Source organism: Orcinus orca, chromosome 21 (assembly GCF_937001465.1).
Source record: "Orcinus orca chromosome 21, mOrcOrc1.1, whole genome shotgun sequence".
Classification (NCBI taxonomy): Eukaryota; Metazoa; Chordata; class Mammalia; order Artiodactyla; family Delphinidae; genus Orcinus; species Orcinus orca.
The window spans coordinates 9,499,567-9,525,643 of NC_064579.1; the positions used below are offsets into that span (position 1 = coordinate 9,499,567).

Sequence of the window (26,077 nt, forward strand, 5' to 3'; positions counted from 1 at the left end):
GCGTGCCGGAAGGGCTGAAGGTAACGGCGGCCCTGTTAGTGTCACGCCTTAGAGATTTATTTCTCAGGCTCTTTAGGATTTTTTTGTTTTCTCTTCTTTTTCTTTTTTGAGTCTTCAGAGAGGCAAGAGTAATTTCTCCCTTCCACTGTTGGGAATCTGAGCTTCTGTTACTCTCAGAGAACCCCCTTTCCCGCATCTTTTCCTTTATACCTTTACTCTTCTGCGGGCTAGACTCTCCCTCGGTCCTCCAAGACGTCTCGCCGTTTTATTTGATTTTAGTTCTGTTCTTTGAGAGAATCCCAGCCCCGGAGTTATCTTTCCTTCCCTCTTTAGCGGACCCCCGCTCGCCTCCATCCTCGTCCTCGGTCTGAGGCATGGAGCCTCACGGCTCTCGGGAATCCCCACCCCGGGAGGGCTCTTCCTTTCCTGGACAGTGGGCTTCCTCCGCCCTCGGACAGGCCTTCTCCCAGATCTTGTACCAGTTTGCCGGTCAGGAATCCCGACGGGGCAAGGCCAGAAATGAAGCTCTTCGGGACCTCAGTGCTGTACTAGATGCCAAAGAATGTGATCAGTTATTTTCGGGGAGTGACACCTCGCTCCGTGGAATGCCCGAGATGCTGGGGCAGGTGGCAAAAGCCCTGGGGAAGTATGCAGTTCCTCCCGAGGGACCGGAAGGGGGAGGTGATCGTCACTCCGAAGTGGCCGAGAAAGCGGCAGCAATTGGGTTACTCTTCCTTAAGCTGTTGAGGAAAGTTGAGACCGCTAAGAATTCCTTGGTTTGCCCTGCATGGAAGGCAGGCCTCCGTCACTTGGCAGGACCCATCTATATTTTTGCCATCACACACAACTTGGAGCAACCATGGACCAGCCCAAAATCTCAGGGCGTCGCTGGACAGGTGCTCGCCTTACTGCTTCAGGTTACTGAGTGTGGTTCTGTGGCTGGATTCCTCCACGGAGAAAATGAAGATGAGAAAGGGAGATTTACTGCGGTCATGGGGCTTCTCAAACCCGATTTGAATAAGTGAGTACTCCTGCCGTAAGGGCCACCGACTTAAGCTTCAGACTAATGTTTTAGAAGGTTAGAGCTCAAAGGAGTTGTTTCTGCATCAGCGACATAAAGGTGTTGTAAGCCCAGAACGGTTGTGATTGTGATGACGTTAACTCGGTAGTGGCAAGTTCGACATTAGAACCCAGGTCTTCAGACTTGATTTTCTAGTGCTTTTTCCAGTCCTGACAACTGCCGTGAAATTGGAAGTTCAGTCCCATTTATTTAGACTTAACTTTCTTCAGTTAGGTGGGGTTGGGGATTCGGAGAAGATTTAAACTTCGAGAAGATTTAAACTTATGGTTTGAATTTAAACTTAGGGATCTTGAAGCTCATCGCTAGTTATTAGATATGGAAGCGTGTTTGGGATGAAAAAATAAAAGTCCTTTAGATTGCTGTTAGCTAAAGTATCTTCTGTGAGTTTCCACTTGCTACTTTGTACATTTGTGTTTGTGACCCTGGAGCGATGAGAAAAAAGTGAGTACATAACTGTCTTTTTACCAGGAATGTGGAGGTAAAAGGCTTAGTTTTGAGGATGTCTCTTGCTTCTTTTTATTGCTTCTGAATAGGACCAGTTTCATTATTTGCAATATAAAGATAACATTACCTGTTACACCGTATTTGAAGATTGGTTATGTGTGTAAACTCACTTTATAAGCTATAAATTGCTGTTTGAATATTGATTCATTTGCTCCCATGTGGTAATAATAATAATAGTGATACTGAAGACATTTCCTTTCCTCCTCTCTCCCTTCTCAACACTTTCTCACTGTAACCACCACCATCACCACAGATTCTTTACATAGCTGTGGTTATAACTGGCTACTTTTCATCGGATATTCTTTAGACCCAGAGCCCTGGGTGATAAATGTATTTAGTGTAAGTTCTGTACATTATTTTGATCTAAATCTTAAAAATGTATGTTGTTAACATTGAGTTATCTTATGTGGAATGTATTTTTCTTTCAAGTATAAGAAAATATAGTTAGCTTGAACTGGACACCATGTCACTTAATGTGGTTTCACATTTCCATTTAGGGACTCCTGGAAGAGTAACCCAGCCACCAAACATGTTTTCTCATGGACTCTGCAAAAGGTCACTCGACCCTGGCTGAGCCAACATCTGGAAAGGGTACTTCCCCCATCATTGCTCATCTCAGATGACTATCAAACCGAGAACAAAATCCTGGGTGTCCACTGCCTCCATCACATTGTGCTAAATGTGGTAAGTGGCCTCCGTTCTCTGTCATCTGTACCGATGGTGCAGGCTGAGTCATCATGGCCATTCCCTGTTCATGACATCACTGCTCTACTGCTGCCCATGTTTATATCTTTTATTAACTGGCTTTCTTTTAATGCTGTCATGTGACTCTCAATTCCCTAATCTATATTTTTCTCTCTGTATTTTCCTCTGCCAACCTAGTAGGTTGTATCTGATAGGTGATGTATATAAGAAACGTAGACCATCGTCAGACTGAAGAACCAGACTTTGAGTCATTAACAACTGACTTTCAAGGAACAAAAAATTCAGAAGCTGAAAGGGATTATACCCAAATGTGCAATCTATTACTCAAGGAAACTTTTTTTTTTTATACTGTATATTATGGAGCTTTTAAAATATACACAGAAGTAGAGAGAGTGGTATAATGAATCCCATGTACCACGTTCAATCTCAAAAATTATCAACATTTTGCCAACCTTGGGAAGCTTTTAATTGGGTAATTTGTTTGATTGCAGCCAGCTGCTGATCTGCTGCAGTACAACAGGGCCCAAGTCCTATACCATGCGCTTTTCAACCACCTGTACACACGGGAGCACCACCTCATTCAGGTAATGGTAAGATTTGTTCATAACTCTGAGTCTGAGCTCTCAAATTTGAGTAGAAGGTGGCACTATGTGAATAAGAATACTTGGTACACATTTTACTCTTCTAGGAAGGTAAAGATGATAACTGAGAACCACTGACAAATTGAAAATATGGGGGTAGCAAATGACTAGAAAATGTCTCAATACCAAGAGACATCCACATTCCTGAGTCTCCACAGAAAAGCCAGTGTTTTATCTTCATCTGGGTCAATTATATATCACTTGGGGGCAGCTTTATGTCTCAAAAAGTTCTATTTTTTATTTTTAATTTTTTTTTAGTCTCACCAATTTATGAGCAAAAGAGAGATGGGTTCTTTTTCTGCTTTCCTTTTTCTTTATTTTCTCTTTTTGGCCACACAGCTTTCAGGATATAGTTCCCCAACCAGGGATTGAACCCAAGCCCCCTGCAGTGGAAGCACCGAGTCCTAACCACTTGGCTGACTGAGAACTCCCAAAAATGTTCCATTTTTATTACTTTAAGTGTCTTTACTTCTGGGCTGCTTTTATATCAACACACACTCTGGGAACTCCTTGTATGTTGGGTTTTTTGTGTCATTTATTCTTTCATCCAGTAGACATTGAGTACCTACTGTGTGCCAGTAACCACTGTAGGTTCCAAGAATGAATGAGTTGGACAGGGTTTCTGACTTTAAGAAATCCTTTGGAGAGACATTTATGTAAATATATATACTGTATATGTAAATACAGTACAGAGTAATAGATCTATTAAAAGTTTTCTGTAAAGTGCAGTGGGTGTTGAACAGTAGGCAGCTAACGAGGTTTGGTGGTATTGGGGTGGTTTTAAGAGGATCGGGTAAGGAGGTGATATTTGCTTATAAAGGATGAATAAGAGTTTCAGGCGTGGTGTTTGGAATCCCACCAGGACAGATGTAAACAATAGGGTCCTGGGCAGGCTGCGGGGCACAGCATCTGCTGTGAAGAGACCTTCAAGCTGGCGGAAGGTGGAGATCACCTTCCTCCCCACAGATACATCAGAAATACATCTACATGTGGAAGAACTCCTACAGAACACCTACTGAACAGTGGCAGAAGACCTCAGACCTCCCCAAAGGCAAGAAACTCCCCATGTACCTGGGTAGGGCAAAAGAAAAAAGAAAAACAAGAGACAAAAGAATAGGGACAGGACCTGTACCAGTGGGAGGGAGCTGTGAAGGAGGAAAGGTTTCCACACAGTAGGAAGCCCCTTTGCGGGTGGAGACTGTGGGTGGCGGAGGGGGGACGCTTCAGAGCCACGGAGGAGAGCACAGCAACAGGGGGTGCGGAGGGCAAAACAGATTCCCGCACAGAGGATCGGTGCCGACCGGCACTCACCAGCCCGAGAGTCTTGTCTGCTCACCCGGCGGGGCGGGCGGGGGCTGGGAGCTGAGGCTCGGGCTTTGGTCGGATCCCAGGGAGAGGACTGGGGTTGGCTGCGTGAACACAGCCTGAAGGGTCTAGTGCACCACAGCTAGCCGGGAGAGAGTCCGGGAAAAAGTCTGGACCTGCCTAAGAGGCAAGAGACCATTGTTTTGGGGTGCATGAGGAGAAGGGATTCAGAGCACCGCCTAATTGAGCTCCAGGGACGGGTGCAAGCCGCAGCTATCAGTGCGGACCCCAGACACAGCATGAGATGCTAAGGCTGCTGCTGCAGCCACCAAGAAGCCAGCGTGCAAGCACAGGTCACTATCCACACCTCCCCTCCCAGGAGCCTGTGCAGCCTGCCACTACCAGGGTCCCGTGATCCGGGGACAACCTTCCTGGGAGAACACACAGCGTGCCCCAGGCTGTTGCAACGTCATGCTGGCCTCTGCCGCCGCAGGTTCGCCCCGCATCCGTACCCCTCCCTCCCCCTGGCCTGAGTGAGACAGAGCCCCCAAATCAGCTGTTCCTTTAACCCCGTACCGTCTGAGCGAAGAACAGATGCCATCAGGTGACCTACATGCAGAGGCGGGGCCAAATCCAAACCTGAGCCCCGGGAGCTGTGTGAACAAAGAAGAGAAAGGGAAATCTCTCCCAGCAGCCTCAGGAGCAGTGGATTAAAGCTCCATAGTCAACTCGAAGTACCCTGCATCTGGGGAATACCTGAATAGACAGCAAATCATCCCAAAATTGAGGTGGTGGACTTTGGGAGCAACTGTAGACTTGGCGTTTGCTTTCTGCATCTAATTTGTCTCTGGTTTTATGTTTATCTTAGTTTAGTATTTAGAGTTTATTATCATTGGTAGATTTGTTTATTGATTTGGTTACTCTTTTCCTTTTTTTTTAATATATACATATATGTATACTTTTTGTCTTTTTCTCTTTTTGTGACTGTGCATGTATATGCGTCTCTGTGTGATTTTGTCTGTATAGCTTTGCTTTTACTATTTATCCTAGGGTTCTGTCTGTTTTTTCTTTTTTTTTTGGCGGTACGTGGGCCTCTCACTATTGTGGCCTCTCCTGTTGCGGAGCACAGACTCCGGACATGCAGGCTCAGTGGCCATGACTCATGGGCCCAGCCACTCTGTGGCATGTGGGATCTTCCCAGACCGGGGCATGAACCCGTGTCCCCTACATTGGCAGGCGGACTCTCAACCACTGCGCCACCAGGGAAGCCCTTTTGTATAGTTTTTAATGCTTGTTATCATTGGTGGATTTGTTTTTTGGTTTGGTTGCTCTCTTCTTTCTTTTTTTTATTTTTAACAATTACAAATTTTTTTTATTTTGATTATTTTATTTTTCCTTCTTTCTTTATTTTTTTCTCCCTTTTCTTCTGAGCCATGTGGCTGACAGGGTCTTGGTGCTCTGGCTGGGTGTCAGGCCTGTGCCTCTGAGATGGGAGAGCCAAGTTTAGGACATTGGACCACCAGAGACCTCCTGGCCCCATGTAATATAAATCAGGGAGGGCTCTCCCAGAGATCTCCATCTCAACGCTAAGACCAAGCTCCACTCAACAACTAGCAAGCTACAGTGCTGGACATCCCATGCCAAACAACTAGCAAGACAGGAACACAGCCACACCCATTAGCAGAGAGGCTGCCTAAAATCATACTAAGTTCACAGACACCCCAAAACACACCACCGGATGCGGTCCTGTCCACCAGAAAGACAAGATCCAGCCTCATCCACCAGAACACAGGCACCAGTCCCCTCCACCAGAAAGCCTACACAACCCACTGAACCAACCTTAGCCACTGGGGGCAGACACAAAAAACAATGGGAACTATGAAGCTGCAGCCTGCGAAAAGGAGACCCCAAACATGGTAAGTTAAGGAAAATGAGAAGACAGAGAAATACACAGCAGATGAAGGAGCAAGGTAAAAACCCACCAGACCAAACAAATGAAGAGGAAATAGGCAGTCTACCTGAAAAGAATTCAGAGTAAAGATGATCCAAAATCTTGGAAACAGAATGGAGAAAATACAAGAAACATTTAATAAGGACCTAGAAGAACTAAAGAACAAACAAACAGAGATGAACAACACAATAAATGAAATAAAAAATTCTCTAGAAGGAATCAATAGCAGAATAACTGAGGCAGAAGAAAGGATAAGTGACCTGGAAAATAAAATAGTGTAAATAACTACCGCAGAGCAGAATAAAGAAAAAAGAATGAAAAGAACTGAGGACAGTCTCAGAGACCTCTGGGACAATATTAAATGCACCAATGTTCGAATTATAGGGGTCCTAGAAGAAGAGAAAAAAAAAGGACCGAGAAAATATTTGAAGAGATTATAGTTGAAAACTTCCCTAATATGGAGGGGAAATAGTCAAGTCCAGGAATTGCAGAGAGTCCCATACAGGATAAACCCAAGGAGAAACATGCCAAGACAGATATTAATCAAACTATCAAAAATTAAATACGAAGAAAAAATATTAAAAGCAGCAAGGGAAAACCAACAAATAATATAAAAGTGAATCCCCATAAGGTTAACAGCTGATCTTTCAGCAGAAACTGCAAGCCAGAAGGGAGTGGCAGGACATATTTAAACTGATGAAAGGGAAAAACCTACAACCAAGATTACCCAGCAAGGATCTCATTCAGATTCGATGGAGAAATTAAAACTTTTACAGACAAGCAAAAGCTAAGAGAATTCAGCACCACCAAACCAGCTTTACAACAAATGCTAAAGAAACTTCTCTAGGCAGGAAACACAAGAGAAGGAAAAGACCTACAATAACAAACCCAAAACAATTAAGAAAATGGTAATAGGAACATACATATTGATAACTAACTGAAATGTATATGGATTAAATGATCCAACCAAAAGACATAGACCGGCTGAATGGATACAAAAACAAGACCCACATATATGCTGTCTACAAGAGACCCACTTCAGACCTAGGGACACATACAGACTGAAAGTGAGGGGATGGAAAAAGATATTCCATGCAAATGGAAATCAAAAGAAAGCTGGAGTAGCAATTCTCATATCAGACAAAATAGACTTTAAAATAAAGACTATTACAAGAGACAAAGAAGGACACTACATAATGATCAAGGGATCAACCCCAGAAGAAGATATAACAATTGTAAGTATTTATGCACCCAACATAGGAGCACCTCGATACATAAGGCAAATGCTAACAGCCATAAAAGGGGAAATCGACAGTAACACAATAATAGTAGGGGACTTTAACACCCCACTTTCACCAATGGACAGATCATCCAAAATGAAAATAAATAAGGAAACACAAGCTTTAAATGATACATTAAGTAAGATGGATTTAATTGATATTTGTAGGACATTCCATCCAAAAACAACAGAATAAATTTTCTTCTCAGGTGCTCATGGAACATTCTCCAGGATAGATCATATTTCGGGTCACAAATCAAGCCTTGGTAAATTTAAGAAAATTGAAATCATATCAAGTATCTTTTCCGACCACAACGCTATGAGACTAGATATCAATTACAGGAAAAAATCTATAAAAAATACAAACACATGGAAACTAAACAATACATTACTAAATAACCAAGAGATTACTGAAGAAATCAAAGAGGAAGCCAAAAAATACCTAGAAACAAATGACAATGAAAACATGACGACTCAGAACCTATGGGATGCAGCAAAAGCAGTTTGAGGAGGGAAGTTTATAGCAATACAGTCCTACCTCAAGAAACAAGAAAAATCTCAAACAACCTAACCTTACAGCTAAAGCAGTTAGAGAAAGAAGAAGGAAAAAACCCCAAAGTTAGTACAAGGAAAGAAATCGTAAAGATCAGATCAGAAATAAATGAAAAAGAAATGCAGGAAACAATAGCAAAGATCAATAAAACTAAAAGCTGGTTCTTTGAGAAGATAAACAAAATTGATAAACCATTAGCCAGACTCATCAAGAAAAAAAGGGAGAAGACTCAAATCAATAGAATTAGAAATGAAAAAGGAGAAGTAACAACTGACACTGCAGAAACACAAAGGATCATGAGATACACTACAAGCAACTGTATGCCAATAAAATGACAACCTGGAAGAAATAGACAAATTCTTAGAAAAGCACAACCTTCTGAGACTGAACCAGGAAGAAACAGAAAATATAAACAGACCAATCACAAGCACTGAAATTGATACTGTGATTAAAAATCTTCCAACAAACAAAAGCCCAGGGCCAGATGGCTTCACAGGCGAATTCTGTCAAACATTTAGAGAAGAGCTAGCACTTATCCTTCTCAAACTCTTCCAAAATTTAGCAGAGGGAGGAACACTCCCAAACTCATTCTACGAGGCCACCATCATCCTGATACCAAAACCAGACAAAGATGTCACACAAAAAATTACAGGCCAATATCACCGATGAACATAGATGCAGAAAACCTCAACAAAATAGTGGCAAACAGAATCCAACAACACATTAAAAAAAATTTTAAAAAAAGGATCATACACCATGATCAAGTGGGGTTTATCCCAGGAATGCAAGGATTCTTCAATACATGCAAATCAATCAATGTGATAAACCATATTGACAAATTGAAGGAGAAAAACCATATCATCTCAATAGATGCAGAAAAAGCTTTTGACAAAATTCAACTCCCATTTATGATAACCCTCCAGAAAGTAGGTGTCAGGGGAACTAGCCTCAACATAATAAAGGCCATATATGACAAACCCACAGCCAACATTGTTCTCAATGGTGAAAAACTGAAACCATTTCCTCTAAGATCAGGAACAAGACAAGGTTATCCACTCACACCACTATTATTCAACATAGTTTTGGAAGTTTTAACCACAGCAATCAGAGAAGAAAAAGAAATAGAAGGAATCCAAATCGGAAAAGAAGTAAAACTGTCACTGTTTGCAGATGACATGATACTATACACAGAGGATCCTAAAGATGCTACCAGAAAACTACTAGAGCTAATAATGAATGTGGTAAAGTAGCAAGATACAAAATCAATGCACAGAAATCTCTTGCATTCCTATACACTAATGATGAAAAATTTGAAAGAGAAATTAAGGAAACACTCCCATTTACCATTGCAACAGAAAGAATAAAATACCTAGGAATAAACCTACCTAAGGAGACAAAAGACCTGTATGCAGAAAACTATAAGACACTGATGAAAGAAATTAAAGATGATACAAACAGATGGAGAGATATACCATGTTCTTGAATTGGAACAATCAACATTGTGAAAATGACTATACTACCCAAAGCAATCTACAGATTCAATGCAATCCCTATTAAACTACCAATGGCATTTTTCACAGAACAAAAAATTTCACAATTTGTATGGAAACACAAAAGCCCCTGGATAGCCAAAGCAATCTTGAGAAAGAAAAACAGAGCTGGAGGAATCAGGTGCCCAGACTTCAGACTATACTACAAAACTGCAGTAATCAAAACAGTATGGTACTGGCACAAAAACAGAAATATAGATCAATGGAACAGGATAGAAAGACCAGAGATAAACCCACACACATATGGTCACCTTATCTTTGATAAAGGAGGCAAGAATATACAGTGGAAAAAGACAGCCTCTTCAATAAGTGGTGCTGGGAAAACTGGATAGCTACTGTAAAAGAATGAAATTAGAACACTCCCAAACACCATATACAAAAATAAACTCAAAATGGATTAAAGACCTAAAGGTAAGGCCAGACACTATCAAACTCTTAGAGGAAACCATAGGCAGAACACTCTATATGACATAAATCACAGCAAGATCCTTTTTGACCCTAGTGAAATGGAAATAAAAACAAAAATAAACAAGTGGGACCTAATGAAACTTAAAAGCTTTTGCAGAGCAAAGGAAACCATGAAGAAGATGAAAAGGCAACACTCAGGATGGGAAAAAATATTTTCAAATGAAGCAACTGGGAAAAAGGATTTAATCCTTACCAAAGGGTTAAACTCCAAAATATACAAGCAGCTTATGCAGCTCAATATGCAAAGAACAAACAATCCAATCCAAAATGGGCAGAAGACCTAAATAGACATTTTTCCAAAGAAGATATACAGATTGCCAACAAACACAAGAAAGGGTACTCAACATCACTAATCATTAGAGAAATGCAAGTCAAAACTACAATGAGGTATCACCTCACACCAGTCAGAATGGCCATTATAAAAAAACCTACAAACAATAAATGCTGGAGAGGGTGTGGAGAAAAGGGAACCTCTTGCACTGTTGGTGGGAATGTAAATTGATACAACCACTATGGAGAAGAGTGTGGAGGTTCCTTAAAAAACTAAAAATAGAACTACCATACGACCCAGCAATCCCACTACTGGGCATATACCCTGAGAAAACCATAATTCAAAAAGAGTCATGTACCACAATTTCATTGCAGCTCTATTTACAATAGCCAGGACATGGAAGCAACTTAAGTGTCCATCAACAGATGAATGGATAAAGAAGATGTGGCACATATATACAATGGAATATTACTCAGCCATAAAAAGAAACTAAATTGAATTTTTTGTAGTGAGGTCGATGGACCTAGAGTCTGTCATACAGAGTGAAGTAAGTCAGAAGGAGTGAAGTAAGTCAGAAAGAGTGAAACAAATACCATATGCTAACACATATATATGGAACCTAAAAAAAGAAAAAGGTTCTGAAGAACCTAGTGGCAGGACAGCAATAAAGACGCAGACGTATAGAATGGACTTGAGGACACAGGGAGGGGGAAGGGTAAGCTGGGATGAAGTGAGAGACTGGCATGGACACATATACACTACCAAATGTAAAACAGATAGCTAGTGGGAAGCAGCCGCATAGCACAGGGAGATCAGCTCGGTGCTTTGTGACCACCTAGAGGGGTGGGATAGGGAGGATGGGAGGGAGACGCAAGAGTGAGGGGATATGGGGATATATTTATACATATAGCTGATTCACTTTATTATATAGCAGCAACTAACACAACAATATAAAGCAATTATACTGCAATAAAGATGTTAAAAAAAAGTTTCAACTATGGGGGGTGTGCAGAGAACATTCTGAAGACAGAAGAAACAAGTTATATAAAATCAGAGGTCGAAATTACCTTGTTTCTTATTTTATGCCTAGTCTCCCTCCTCCCACCTCAGTCTGTCACCTTTCTTTTTTAAATACTATTTTTGGTTTTGAGAACCCAGGCTGTGCTAACAGCCAGAAAGGTGTTAGGGCTCTTGAGATGGTGATTTAAGGAAAAAAAAAAGGAAAAAGGAAAAAAGACATAAAAGAAAGAACAAAGATCCCGGGAGAGCTAAAAGGGAGTGCTTAGACATTGAAATTTCAGATAGGGCTGTCGAAGTGGATACAAATAGGATCATCTGAGAATCTGTTTGGGAGTGGTTTTATTGTAAATACTTGTAAATATCACTTAGACTCAGGAATTTACTGACAGTAGACTTAGACTCCTAAGTTTTGGATTAGTCTTAGCTCTGCTATTCTTCAAATTTTATAGATTAGCAAAGAATTATCCTGAGAAGGTATTAACTTGAGACGGTCCGATGGAGATAAAAGAATGTAAAAAATGTTTGAAAATGTAAAGTAATATACATTTAACTTATTACTAGACTGTTTTAGAATTCTATGACATGGACCCCAAGGATGGTAGATTAGTGGAAGTTGCTAGAAAAATCTGTGTGTTGTGAATACAAATTCATTTACTACAGTTCCTTTCTATTACTTCCTCCTAGGCTGTGCTCCTGTGTCTGCTGGATTTATTCCCCATCCTGGAGAAAGCCCTGCACTGGAAGGGAGATGCAGCCCGACCCACCACACACTGTGACGAGGTCCTGCAGCTGATCCTGATGCACATGGAGCCCGAGCACCGCCTTCTCTTACGCAGGACTTACGCAAGAAACCTACCGGCTTTCGTGAAGAGGTGAGTCCCAGGGCAGCTGGGCGTGGCCATACTCAACTTCAACTTCACTCTTTGGAGTCACATTTTCTCTGTCATTTTTAGGTTGGGGATCTTAACTGTCCGGCACTTGAAGAGGCTGGATCGAGTCATCATTGGTTATCTGGAGGTTTATGATGGACCCGAGGAGGAGGCTAGATTGAAGATATTGGAAGCCCTAAAACTTCTCATGCAGTATACTTGGCCCAGGTATGACAGCCAGCAGACAGGTGTGCTAAGAGGGGCAAAACTCAGCCGATACTCCCTTCAGAACTTGCCCAGGTGTACATTCAGTACAAAGTATTAAGGACGTGCCATATATTTGAATACCTCCTGTTTTTCCATACCAATTGGATTTTGAACTGTGAAAGTGGCATTGAAGATATAGTCAGTTCCTTCAGGTGTACATTTCTCTGGATTTATAATGCATATTAGAATTTTAAAGGCCATTTAGCAGTGCTACAGTAGACGTACTTAACTTTGTTCACCATAATGTTTCTTAAATCTGATAGAGAATGGAGCACTCATAGCACATCACTGAACATCTGTGGTAATCAGAATACTGATCTGGGATATATTTGCTTAGCATTCCAACTCTGGCTCGAGGTAGGTGTCCCGAACAGCAAGCTGGAACCCAAACATGTTGGGTCTGCGGAAGGCTCTCTTGCATGAAATGTTTAATTCAGCGAGAGTCCAGTGCCTCAGCAACACGTGCGTGTCTCTGTTCTGAGCCGTATTCTCTCATCTCCTCATAATGTACCCCACAGTCACATTTGTAACGAGGTTGCATTTATTTGCTTACTGTCTTTCTCCTCTACTGAACTAGAAGCTCCAGGAGGATGGAAGACTGAGCACTTTAGTACACTGAGAACTCCAGAACTTACTCAGAACCTGGTATTAAGTACACAGATATTTTTAAAGTGACTGGAATAGATGCATGAATGAAATTGAATCACACTAATACTGTCCAAGTAGAAGAGGTCAGCAAGCAAACGTAGAGGTCAGAAAATGAATGTCAATTATGGAGGGGCCGGGGCCTGGGGAGTGGGAAACAGCAAATTGTGTGTTGAGTGATGACAGGTGGAGGGCTGAGCAGCACACAAGTTACAGGAAAACACTTAATGTTTTTTAGATCAAGATGAGGGATGGAAACTTTTCTTCTCCCAGTCACATTTCTGCCCAGAAGTATAGTTTATTTATATTTTCACACTACAAGTTAAATTATTTTTCAGCTTCCTTAAGGCTTTTTAGTTTCTTTTTTATTGTGGTTAAAAAATACATAAAATTTACCATTTTAAAGTGTACAATTCAGTGGCATTAAGTGCATTTACAATTTTGTGTAATCATTATCATAAAAACTTTTAGAAACACTAAGTAGAAGTAAATAGACTGGGCCTAACTGGTGGTAATCTAGGATCTAGAAATATAGTGACAGAAAACTCAAATTGACACGTAAGTCTCAAAAGCCAAGCTTATTTCCCTCCTGTATTTTTAATCTCCAGGCCTAAGACCGCATCAAAGCTAAAGAACTATGGACCATTTCCTGTTCTCTGGTCAAAAGTATAGGCCCCTGGTAAGGGAGGTCCCAGTTCTCCCTTTTCAGGAGGGGCTGTTTGCTTACGGTAGGACCATGCTTATGGAGGGAAACTAGGTATTCCTGGGCAGGCCAGAATGTCAGTGTGTATGGGCAGCATGCTGTAGAAAAAACCAAGGGCCTTAAAGTTCAGAAATCTGGAGTCTGGTCTCTAGTTCTGCTTCCAGCTCTGTGGTCTTAAATTTTGACTTCAGTTCCTTCATTTATGAAATGAGGGTTTTCTACTAGATGGCCTTTGAAGTCTCTTTCAGTTTTAATATCCTGATTCGGAGTCTGAACATCATTTTTCTTCTTGATTCCAGAGTTCCCTGTAGACTTGTGGTCTTACTGAAGGCTCTCTTGAAACTGATATGTGATGTAGCAAGGGATTCAAGCCTCACACCCGAATCTGTTAAGAGTGCCTTGTTAGAAGAGGCCACAGACTGCCTGATTCTCCTGGACCGCTGCTCTGAAGGACAGGTGAAGGTAAGGGACAGTCTGCGACTTGGCGTCTAATAGGCTTCTTCATCCTCAGGTAATTCCTGTGATTCTAATTTACATTTAAGTGCCTGACCAAGTCTGTAAATGAACGTGGGGGCTTCGAGTCTCTACCTCTGAGCCTTCTAGCCTTCAATGGAGTTTGATTAATACCTTATTCTTCCTTTAAAGCTATTCAGAACTGTTTAGACCAAAAGGCAAGAGGATCAGTGGATGTTTCTGGAGCCAGGACAGAGAATGGGCAAAAGGATCATGATCGAGAAATTTAAGTTCTGTTCTAGTGGTCTAAATGAAAAAAAAAAAAAACAGGTTGAAATAATGGGCTATAAACCACCAAGGAGTAATAATTTAGGTAGAGTAAGCAATTCAGTTACCAGAAATGTTTCCAGTTTTTCAGAGGCAACTGTGTTTTCCACATGCTTACTTATCCACGTGGGAATTCTTCCTTTGGTCTCATATTCCACAGAAGTTAACTTCTCAAAGCCATAGCATACAATAGCTGTGTGTCCACGTATACATAATTTATAAATTACTGTCTCATTTCTTACCCCATTTAGAAATCAATTGAAAGTTATAAGGCAAAATGAAAAGAAATTCATATCCTAAAAATATTTAGGGGTAGCATGGTTTATTCAAATTATTTCATCTTGGCTTTTTAATCTTGGGCACTTTTCAAGCCCTAGATTTAATCTGATTCACCCTGACTGGTAGTAAGCTACTTCTCTGTGCTCCAGTAGGACATTTCTGTTTCTAAAGTTACACCTGTTCTGTGAACTGTGCCCTAGTGTCATCCGTCCTTCCTTCTTTGAGTATGGTACCAAGAAAGAACCACCAAGGTAAAAGGAAAACACATATCAAACAAACAAACAAAAAACAAACACTGTTTGGTTTTATGTTTCAGGGTCTCCTGGCTAAAATTCCCCAAAGCTGTGAAGACAGTAAGGTGGGGAACTGTATCCGAAGAGTGCAGCAGGTTTCTGAAGGAGCTCCCTACAATGCAACTTAAGACTTGTATTACTTTCCTGAAGAGGAAAAGATTTTCTTTCTGTTCCAATTGTTTTAAATGGAATCATTTCAGGAAAAAGGTATATTTATATTAAACATTATAACTTAGATCTTCTTTTTCCTTCTTTCCTTTTTACTCCCATAGAAGTAGGGAAAAGAAAACATGAGAAAATTGAAGTCTGGACATTTCTAAATAAAGGGGGGAGGGGGAGGAATGCAGGGGGAGGATACCAAGGAAACGGGTGGGTAGCATTTAAAATTTAGAAATATTTACACCCACAAACTAATCTGTTACGTTTCCTGGGCTCAAGCTGTTACTCCAGCACACGTAACAATGCTATAAAAATACTCTGTTCACAATTTAGGCTTTTCTCCACTCCCTCCCATATTTTTTGCCCCACAGAAGTAGCATAAATATTAAAAACACAAATATTTTGTTAAAAACAAGATAAAGAGCAAAACCCAGAAGTGTGTATGTGTTTAAGATTAAAAAAAAGGGAAGAAGTTCAAAATGTCCAGTCCTGTTTATAAACGTCTGAAGGGAAATCACGTGGTTTTAGCCTTGGCCTCGGGCTCTGTCTCCAGCTCGTACTCTATCTCTACATATGCTTTTTTCCTCCTCAGAGGTCCTTTCAAGGGTGCTTTGCCTTTGTGTTTAGTGTCAACGGCCTTTTCTTCTTCCTCACTGGAGGATTTATCATCCTCATCTTCATCACCGCTGGCGTCCAGTTTATCCATGTCCTAATATGGGGAGGGAAAAAAATAGGAAAGACACTAGATTCATTCCCCAAACTGCCTATTTAGAACTAAAACTAGAGAATTTATCTGCTCTGTGTGACCAGAACGCCCCTCCCCGTTTTTTGTCTGAAGCCAAAGGACAGATTTTTACCCATGAACCTCACCTCAAAATCACTTATGTCACTCTCATCAACTTCATCATCTTCCACAAACTCTCTTTTTCCCACATCCTAAAATAAAATGTAACTGTTATGTTCAAGATACATAATGAAAATTCAGCTTAGACATCTGGTTTTATTCTTTGATAAGTGCATCAATAACATAAACAGAATGAGAGTCTACTTACTAGGCAAGCAAAATCAACTTATTTCCAAGTTTAATACTTCTGAATTTAAAACACTTCAGGGATATCAATTCTCATGTCTGATTTAAATCATTAGAGATAAAACATCCTCATTTTAAATGGTTAAAATCAATATACAGGACAAGAGCAAACAATTCTTTGCACATTCAACAAAAAGTATTAATTTCAAATATTAAAAAATAGTTTACTACTAGGAAAAGTTACACCTGTGTACCTGTGTGAGTCTATTGTGAATCTACTTGTTAAATTTGCCCTTTACCTAAAAATACTATCTATATACTTCCCCTATATTAACAGTAAAATTAAGCCCCTTGTAAATTTCAGTAGGTTCCTTAATGTTATATTCCCTCAGCTAATAAGGACCCTGCATTTGTCATCTTGCAGGAAAAATTTTAGAATGCTAATAAATAAGATCAAATTGTCAATGCATAAATAGTTTGTTGGCTGAACCTGGAGAACAAAGCAGCCACTACTGAACCAAATTAATCAAAAATGATAGGAAAAAATAACCAAATATCTATTTTGGTTAGGGAAATGAAAATGATATTCTCTCTCAATTACATAAAAATAGATCTCATCGGGCTGGTGGCGCAGTGGTTAAGAGTCCGCCTGCCAATGCAGGGGACACAGGTTCGAGCCCTGGTCTGGGAGGATCCTACATGCAGCGGAGCGGCTGGGCCCGTGCGCTGCAACTACTGAGCCTACGCTCTAGAGCCTGCAAGCCACGACTACTGAAGTCTGTGAGCCCAGGGCCCGTGCTCCGCAACGGGAGAAGCCACCGCAATGAGAAGCCTGCACACCGCGACAAAGAGTAGCCACCCACTTACCACAACTAGAGAAAGCCCGTGCACAGCAACGAAGACACAACACAGCCAAAAATAAATAAATTAATTAATTAAAAAAAAAAAAGATCTCATCCCATAGATTACTGCTTGACAAAGCAAAAACACAAAGCTTACTTCTTTATCTTCTTCATCATCTTTTTCCTCAGCATCTGAAGAGCCACTGTCTGCCTCCTGCTGTTCCAGGGCCTTGTCGAAGGCATGGATGGGGAAGTTGTAGATGTCGCCATACTAAAGAACATAAACGTGGGTCAGCTTTAACCACATTTGGATCTTATGCTTGAAGTCCACTGTCCAACAAGTATATTATTTTCCTCAGTGATCAAACAAGAATAATTAGTAATATTACTATATTATTTTCAGGCCTAGAGCCAGCAGTGTCTTTCAAAAACCCATATTTGACATTTAAATAATCAGCGATTAATACCAAACAGGCACCTTCTATGAAGGATGGATACCAGATCACTTAAAACTTAATAGTCTATAAAACCCATGGATTGGAACAAATGTAATTTTGCTGATAAAGGGGAAATAGTAAGGAAAAAGTAAGTTTTATTCATGTTGTTTCTGTAAATGACATAAATTTTTCAAAAGACAATAAAAATTCATTTTAAAGAACCTTAAAAGTCTAGGATGAATAGGCAGGAGGATCGAAACTGTACGGCTTTTATAGAGAGATCTAGAGTTGTTGTGTTTGGGAGGGGGAGTTGGGAATAATGGCAAAAAAGGAAAGGTCTCTCTACTGAAGTATCAAGAGTAACTAAAGTATTTTATGTGCTTGATCAGGAAACTAAAATGAGGAAGCCAGGGCCTGTATGATATCTATTTTATTCCAGTAATAAAATCAAGGTGAAGATCTTTCTAACATCTTTAAAAATAAAACACATTTCCCACTATTCCTACATTTCCTAGCATATTACCACCTAAAAAATAAAATCTGTACCCCAAAGTTCCTAGCTTTCTCACCGTATCTTGTTTCAGTCTCTCCAGCAATTCCTTTTCGATGGCGTTGTCCAGCTGAGCAGCTATTAATGCCTTTTCCTGTAAGAGAAAAAGAGCAAACCCATTTACTTCATTAGACTCATTTTTCAGCCTGTAGAAGTGGGAGAAATCAAGTTTTTATGTGAAAGATGTAATCCCCTTTTCCCTCTTACTGTAATAGGAACTTCTGCCTGTCCAACCAGATATATGTATCTTTAAAAAAATTCCTATGGTTTTATGAATAGATTTTTTTAAATAGTTTGATCATTTATTTTATTTTTTTTAATTTATTTATTTGGTTGCACCGGGTCTTAGTTGCGGCTCGTGGGCTCCATGGTTGTGGCATGCGTGTGGGATCTAGTTCCTGGACCAGGGATCAAACCTGGGCCCCCTGCATTGGGAGCATGGAGTCTTAACCACTGCGCCACCAGGGAGGTCCCTTACGAATAGATTTCTAAATTAAATTCTACAAATTCTTTGACAGATACACAAAGCAAGTAGGTCTACATACATTTAAGTCTCAGAAAATTAGAAGTCCTGAAGCAGACTCCATAAAAGCTGCGAAAAGGAAACAGAGACCTTCACCCATTTACGCTTTCTAAAACGGTGTTAGATTCCATGTGATAGACAGTAGATCAAAAAATCTCTTCAGTGGTCTTTTGTAGGAAATGATACATGGTATCAACCTTCACACAAACAAAACATAAAAATGTAACCTCAATCTGCCTTTCTTGCCAAAGACTGTGCATTAATTTGAGAGTAAAAATCATAGAGAATGTCAGTGTTACACACTGAAGCTATGTTAGGATGAACAATGCACAGGATCAATTACAAGGCAGGGAGACTGGGAGCACACAGAGCAGTTAGAAGGTTACTGTGATCTCTACATTTTTCTCTAAAGCGGGTGCTCACACCTCAGGGGTGATCCACTGAGATGTAGCAAGCAAATACTCAAAACTTTTTTGTATATTTTTTCTTTAAGATATTAACTATTACACATTTTTATGCACACTCACATAGTGCCTTGACTCTGTCCATAAAGGAAATAGTTGTGTGTCACAGTACAGTGAGCAAGGGAAAAAATACTGCACAAGAGTTTGAAAGTGGTAGCCTCACTCCTTTATTCAGATTATTGCAGCCTATAGCTATTTGCTTGGTTAAGTGGATTTACAGATGATACTGAATACTTTGCAATAAGATAGGGAGTAGTTTTAAAGATGTATGCTGGTTATTTAATGATTTAGTACTTTAAAAAGAGTTGTAGAACTTAAAGAACCATGCATTTTTCACAAAGAGAAAAATGTTCCAGATTTGTCAACCTTTTCTAAGATGACAGATGGCTGTCAGCAGTATGTAACGTAGCAGAAGTTTCTTTTTTTGTTTGTTTGTTTTTATTTTTGGCTGCGTTGGGTCTTCGTTGCTACACGCGGGCCTTCTTTAGTTGTGGTGAGCGGGGGCTACTGTTCATTGCAGTGCGTGGGCTTCTCATTGCAGTGGCTTCTCTTGTTGCAGAGCACGGGCTCTAGGTGCACGGGCTTCAGTAATTGTGGCTCGCAGGCTCTAGAGCACAGGCTCAGTAGTTGTGGCACACGGGCTTAGTTCCTCCGCCACATGTGGGATCTTCCCAGACCAGGGTTCGAACCCGTGTCCCCTGCATTGGCAGGCAGATTCTTAACCACTGTGCCACCAGGGAAGCCTCTGTAGCAGAAGTTTTAAAAAATAAATACACTCACTGTTCTTTCAAAGGAAAGGCAATATTTTAACAGTGAGTTTGAAGAATTGTTTTTCCAAAAAAACCTTGTTCTGTGGCTAGAACATTTAAAAAAGTGATTACATCTATATGTGACATTGCTGAAAACATGTCTTCTATAAAAGCTGCAATCACACACTTAAAAAATTTGGAAATGCCATTTTCTAACCCATTTAAAAATCTTCCAAATCTATTTCAGAGGGCTTCAAACTTATTTGGTAAAAATAGAAAATTTTAATTTCTTCTGAAAGGTTTGCAAGAATGCCTGTTTTGACTCAGGGAGGATGAAAACTCACTAGCCAGATTTAAACAAAAATGTCTGCATAATTGGTGGTGGAGAACGAAAAATGAACAGCAAGTACTAAATGCAGGCACTCAAAAATGCCCTCCTGGGCTTCCCTGGTGGCGCAGTGGTTGAGAGTCTGCCTGCCAATGCGGGGGACATGGGTTCGTGCCCCGGTCCGGGAGGATCCCACATGCCGCGGAGCGGCTGGGCCTGTGAGCCATGGCCGCTGAGCCTGCGCGTCTGGAGCCTGTGCTCTGCAACGGGAGAGGCCACAGCAGTGAGAGGCCTGCGTACCGCAAAAAAAAAAAAAAAAAAAAAAAAAAAAGGCCCTCCTTTCTCTCTGTCTCTGAGCTCTCTATCACTTATAACAGCCCTTAAAGGCAAATTTACACTGCTGAGAACCAAACCTTCACTTCACTACATCACAAACTTTTACTTATAATACACCTATTAGTGCAAATATACATGTATAATAACATTTACAAGTAATATATTGGGGAGCATATGTTCAAAAATTTTACTGATGGGGTGAGTGATCAAAAAAGTTTGGAGATTCAATCCTGGGTTTCGGCACCAAAAAAATAAGTTTGGAGACGAATGATATAACAGGTTTGAGATACAGAACTCTATGTGATTAATGGAAACAAAAGCATCAAGATTATTAAAGCTATTCCTTGATAGGATATGACAAATGATGAGGTAAATGTCTGTTGGTGGAAGGATGGTAAGCAAAGCAAATAGCTAGAATTACTGAAAATGTGAACTTGTCAGGAAAAGCTAATTTCTGGGTCTTAAAAGCATAAGAATACTCAGCCTGAGTGAGGTCTCATGAGGTGGACTGGCAGACTGCTCTCTATGACAAAGGCTGGAATTTCCTGACTAGATTCTCCATGGATAGTTTACTTCAAAGAAACAAATAATCCCAATTAATCCCTATTAATCCCTTACCAGCAATTTCAGAACCCCAAAAACCCAGTTTAGATGCCTAATATGACCTGAACTGACATGAGGCTCCTTAAAAAAACATTTTTTAAATTCCATCTAGTGTGGATTCATCTAGTGAAACATTGTTATATTTCACTGCACAGCTACTAGTGTGTTTAATGAGAATGCTCAAAGCTGGCTGAGGGTAATATGTAAAACATAAGATTGGCAACATACCAGAATTCTAAATGTGACCTCAAGAATTTCAGACAAGGAATTGTGGATCTCTATTTAAGGTATTTTTTCTGTTCTCCATTACACATACCCCCAAAGTACCCACATTTTAACCTGCCCTGAAAGTCATAATCTTCAGATATGGAATATCAGATAGCATATGCAACTAATACTGTTGTCCATAATCTAGGGCCCGAACGGTTCACAGACAGCAGTGACTGAATCGTTCTCATGAGACCTGACTACCTGACTACAGCCCTAACTTCAATGAAAATACAGAACCTACGATTATCAGAATAAGTTACCTCTCTTCTTTTTTCCCTCCGTTCCACCTTCTTACTCAAAGGAACAAGTTTCCTCCTACGGGAAATAAAACACATGATCAGAAACCCCAATTACATGTTCTACACGTTCCTTTAAAAAAAAAGAAGAAAAAAAAGGATTGGAATTGATTTTGTAGGGCTCAGCTAAATATAGCAAGATTACATAAAATTTTCTAGATAGTTAATGCTATAAAAAGTCAGGCATTTTTACATATATTTGACATTGTTCATATACATGGCTGTTTCAGGATGCCTTAGGCATCCTGAAACTTCTGAGGGCATTTACAATGCTAAAGATTAATGCTTCCGCAAGCTAAGAAAAAATAATTTTCTATAGAAGATTGACATCTCTAGCTTTCTCTGCAGGTCACAATGAATTAGGGCCTATCACTCCTTAAAGACGGCATGCAATTAATTCTGTGGATTTCATATCACTTAAAAAAGTAAATTTTCAGTGAACCCACAGTAAAGTTCTTACACTCCATTTCACATTTTTAAGATCATTTTCAACTCCCTAATTTTAGGATTCCCTCAGAGTTAAAAAGACAATTTTCTGAAGCTGATAATCAAGTTGTAGTCTACTGTTTTTAAAATCCTGCAAAATTAAAGGGCACAACTTTAATCTGTGGTAAAGCTACTGCTGCTTAGCATGTCATAAAAAAGTACCCAAAGTTGAACTTAACAGAAAACATTACTAGAGGTTTCACAATATCTCAGCTTCATAATAAGATGCATGGAAAGGTAATCTAAAAACAAATAAATGAACGATCAGTACTCACTGCCGCTTTAGTGTAAGTTTTCTAATTCGAATTAGGTACTGGGTGATCTTGGTGAATCTCTGCTTACATTTGTGTCGAATGAAACGGGGCCAGTAAATTAGATTTTCATCTATTTGCTCCAGTGCTTTCTCATAGTTTTTATGAAGCCGGACCTGTTAAACAGAAAGGAAGCTTGAAGGGCAAGGGTCATATTAAGTCTTCGCTGTTAACGACACTTATGGGGCCTAATAAGGACGGCTCCAAGAATTTAAGGTAGACGTGGTCAAGGAAGTGAGAAAAGCATGTGGCCTTTTTGCTCTTGATCAACGGTCGTCATGATTTTATGTCCTAAGTCTTACCCGTTCCCAGAGACGCCTAGGGAAAGCTGCTCGTTCTATAACCTTCATATACAAGTAGCACTGTCCTGCAGGATAAATAGTTTTATTATTATTTACGGAGAGACTAAAAAATATCCTTTTAAAAGCTGTTGAGTACTTCTCTTGGAAGTTAAAACCGAGGAGTTACCTTTCTCTTCTTTGATAGTGGCATACTGACTGTTTGCCAGGGGACAGGACGACCGATTACACAGTCCAGTCAGGCTGTATTCATTTCTGCAAAAACTCTGAGTCTTGGTTCTAGAATGAGAGGAAAAGAGCAAAGATTATAAGATGGGATGCCAAGAGAGCAACTGACGGAATCTGTATCCAAGTTGAAAATCTAGACTCACCTTATTTTGAAGGAACAAAATTGCTTGTTTCCTAGTGTATCCCAGATAACCTGCAAGACAAGTAGAAACCCATTTCAATTGCTCTTACCTAGCAGATGCCATATTAATCCAAGAGAACAATGCGCTAGGGCAGCACCCTGCTTTACTGAGGAAATGAGTCTTTGAAGAATGAAAGGACAAAGAAATGCTTTGTAAAATAGTCTGATTTATTTGTTTTTTTACGCAAATAACAGATTCTTGTAGGAAAAGTAAATACAAATTAGCGATAACCATAACCTTACTGCCCAGAGATACAATTTCGTAGTATTTTTTTTTTTTTTAGATGTTGGGAGTACGAGTTTATTAGTTTATTTATTTATTTTTGCTGTGTTGGGTCTTCATTTCTGTGTGAGGGCTTTCTCTAGTTGTGGCAAGCGGGGGCCACTCTTCATCGCGGTGCGCGGGCCTCTCACTATCGCGGCCTCTCTTGTTGTGGAGCACAGGCTCCACACGCGCAGGCTCAGTAGTTGTGGCTCACAGGCCTAGTTGCTCCGCGGGATGTGGGATCTTCCCAGACCAGGGCTCGAATCTGTGTCCCCTGCATTAGCAGGCAGATTCTCAACCACTGCACCACCAGGGAAGCCCCAATTTCGTAGTATTTTAATCTGTATATTATACCAACTAGCATGCCTACATGTATATTTTAAACAATATGAGATTATATATATAGTAGTGACTTTTTTTTTTTTTTTTACGTAATGTGTTCATTACGCATCGTTGTCACACACTACTAGATTTTTGGATATACGTACCACACATACCATGATTTTACCTCATTGACAAGGAAGATCCTCTGTTGCTATCCTCCATTAACTCATATGCTCTATATTCATTCAGCATTTATTGTACACTTAATACTTATGTAAGACACTGACATTTCAAAGTCCTGACACACAGGAGGCACTCAGGCACGTGCTGAATGAAGGAAGGTACAATCCTTAAAAAGTTTTTTCTTTCTAGCTACAGAAAAAGAGATGTAAACAAAGCATCACAAAGCAGCAATCTAAATGCCACAGGAGAGGTGTGTAACAGCATGAGAGCCTTTGCGTGAGCTGCCTGGAGGAAGTGGGAAAGGCTCTGAAGTAGTTAAAGGGAAAAACACAAAGAAGCATTAAAGAATGGAACAACTTTTTTGGAATTTTACAGGATGTGTGTTTGGCAGGGGATGGTGGGAAACAGGTAAGAGGAAATGAAACTGGAGAAGTAGGAGCTAATTCTGGTTTGTGGCTTTAAATATCATCTCCAGGTTGATGACTCCCAAACTGTCATCTCCTGGTCAGACTTCTCTTCAGAGCACCAGATTTGTATATACATGCAGCTGCTTACTTGACATCTCCACTTGAATATCTAAAAGGCATCAAACACATTCACAGGTCCAAATGGAGCTCTCAATTCTACACCTCTCAAAAGAATACTGGGTTCCTTCCCTAGTCTTCCCCACCTCCATAAATAAAACCACCACTGAAGAGTTTGTTCAAATCCAAAAATCCCTTGATTTTTCCCTTCTTCATTTCATCCATAACCAAGTCTTGCCGGTTACAACGATAAAACAGATCTCTAATTCATCCATTTCTTTTCATGACCACTCCCACCTTATTGAAGCTACTTTCATCATGCTCTAGTCTCCTTGCTTTCATTCTTTCTCTCCTTCGAAAGCCTTTCACACAACTAGAGACATTTTCACAAACGTAAATCAGATGTCACTTCTCATTTAAAAAAGCCTTAAAACACCTCCTCCAAGACTCTACATGATCTTGTCCTGCAAAGATACCCAACTTCACTCCCTACCTTTCTTCCCTTGATTTCTATAACACAGTCACACTAATGTCCTTTACCACATTCCTTCTCTCTTACCTCCAGATCATTGTATTTTACTGTTCTTACTGCCCAGATTGATTGCTTTTCCCTCAGCCCCCAGTGGCGGTTCCTTCTCATCTTTTAGATCTCGCCTGATACCTTCTATTCAGAGAAACCTTCCCTCATCAGCCCTATCCGCATCAACCCGATGTTTCTTTCATAGTAGTATTACACGGTTCAACTGTATTTAATTTGTTCACGTTTACTGTCTCCCCCGCCAGAGCTACAGTAAAATAGAGGTCTTTTGCCTGGCTTAATAACAACCAAATCTCCAGTAATTACTCTTGGCACACTGTAGGCGCTTGAATATATCTCATACAAATAACTAAACGAATAAGTCTAGGATGCTTCCAAAATTTTGACGCGGGCAGAGAGTGGAGCAAACGCAAAAAAAAAAACCTAACACAGGAAAAGCAGGTTGAAAAGTACGGTGCACGTGGTTGAAAAGGATGCTTAAATTTAGTGTCTAAACTTCACCGTACCGTCCCCCAGGCCGCCACCCACCCCCTACCCCGCCGCCTCCCGAGTCCCCAGGGGACCATACGCAAAGTCCTTCCTTGCTAGGCACCAAGGCCTGGATACACCGACCCTGGGGGTTGAGGTGGCGGTGTCCTGACCCCTTAACCCCGAAGTGCCCGGGTAGACACGTGAGGGCCCCACGCTCGGAAATCAGGGCTCTGGAAGCCTCGCTTCCGGAGCCATCCTACGCTAATGGGTGAGTAGGTGGCTTCTGAGTCTCCTAAAGCGAGCGAGACACACTTCATAAAACCCGGGTGGCAGCGCAACAAGACTCACATCATCTGACTGCATCTTGTCAGCGGTTCAGCGGGCTGAGCCTGGCCAGGACAGGGAAGCAACCATACTGCTTCCGGAGAATCACTTCCGGGAATCCCAGTCTCGCCTATCGCGAGAGTTCTGAGTTCTGCAAGGGGTATTACGCGGCGCTCCTTGACTAAGGAGCGG

The 26,077-nt window shown here is 40.6% G+C and overlaps 2 protein-coding genes across 4 annotated transcripts; one reads left to right on the top strand and one right to left on the bottom strand.

Moving 5' to 3' along the window:
* The first annotated feature begins 42 nt into the window (after positions 1–42).
* TTI2 (TELO2 interacting protein 2) lies at positions 43–18,847 on the top strand. Of its 3 annotated transcripts, none has more exons than XR_007474650.1 (8): positions 43–1,021; positions 2,083–2,269; positions 2,782–2,874; positions 12,013–12,200; positions 12,282–12,425; positions 14,112–14,274; positions 15,188–15,371; positions 17,385–18,847. XR_007474650.1 is itself a non-coding variant. In XM_004283629.4 (7 exons), the coding sequence occupies exons 1-7, from the start codon at positions 375–377 to the stop codon at positions 15,290–15,292; spliced, it is 1,527 nt and encodes a 508-aa protein (XP_004283677.1). In that variant the 5' UTR covers positions 44–374; the 3' UTR covers positions 15,293–15,401. The 3 variants fall into 3 exon arrangements, 1 of the variants encoding a protein (XP_004283677.1); XR_007474651.1 differs by lacking the exon at positions 17,385–18,847 and adding an exon at positions 16,965–17,302; XM_004283629.4 differs by lacking the exon at positions 17,385–18,847 and having other exon boundaries at positions 44–1,021; positions 15,188–15,401.
* On the bottom strand, positions 14,549–26,075 carry MAK16 (MAK16 homolog). The gene is made up of 10 exons (XM_049704302.1): positions 25,910–26,075; positions 23,219–23,268; positions 23,017–23,126; positions 22,851–22,915; positions 22,513–22,664; positions 21,716–21,770; positions 18,202–18,276; positions 17,354–17,466; positions 16,194–16,257; positions 14,549–16,032 (listed from the first exon to the last, which is right to left on the bottom strand). The coding sequence occupies exons 1-10, from the start codon at positions 25,922–25,924 to the stop codon at positions 15,838–15,840; spliced, it is 894 nt and encodes a 297-aa protein (XP_049560259.1). The 5' UTR covers positions 25,925–26,075; the 3' UTR covers positions 14,549–15,837.
* Positions 26,076–26,077: the final 2 nt, after the last annotated feature.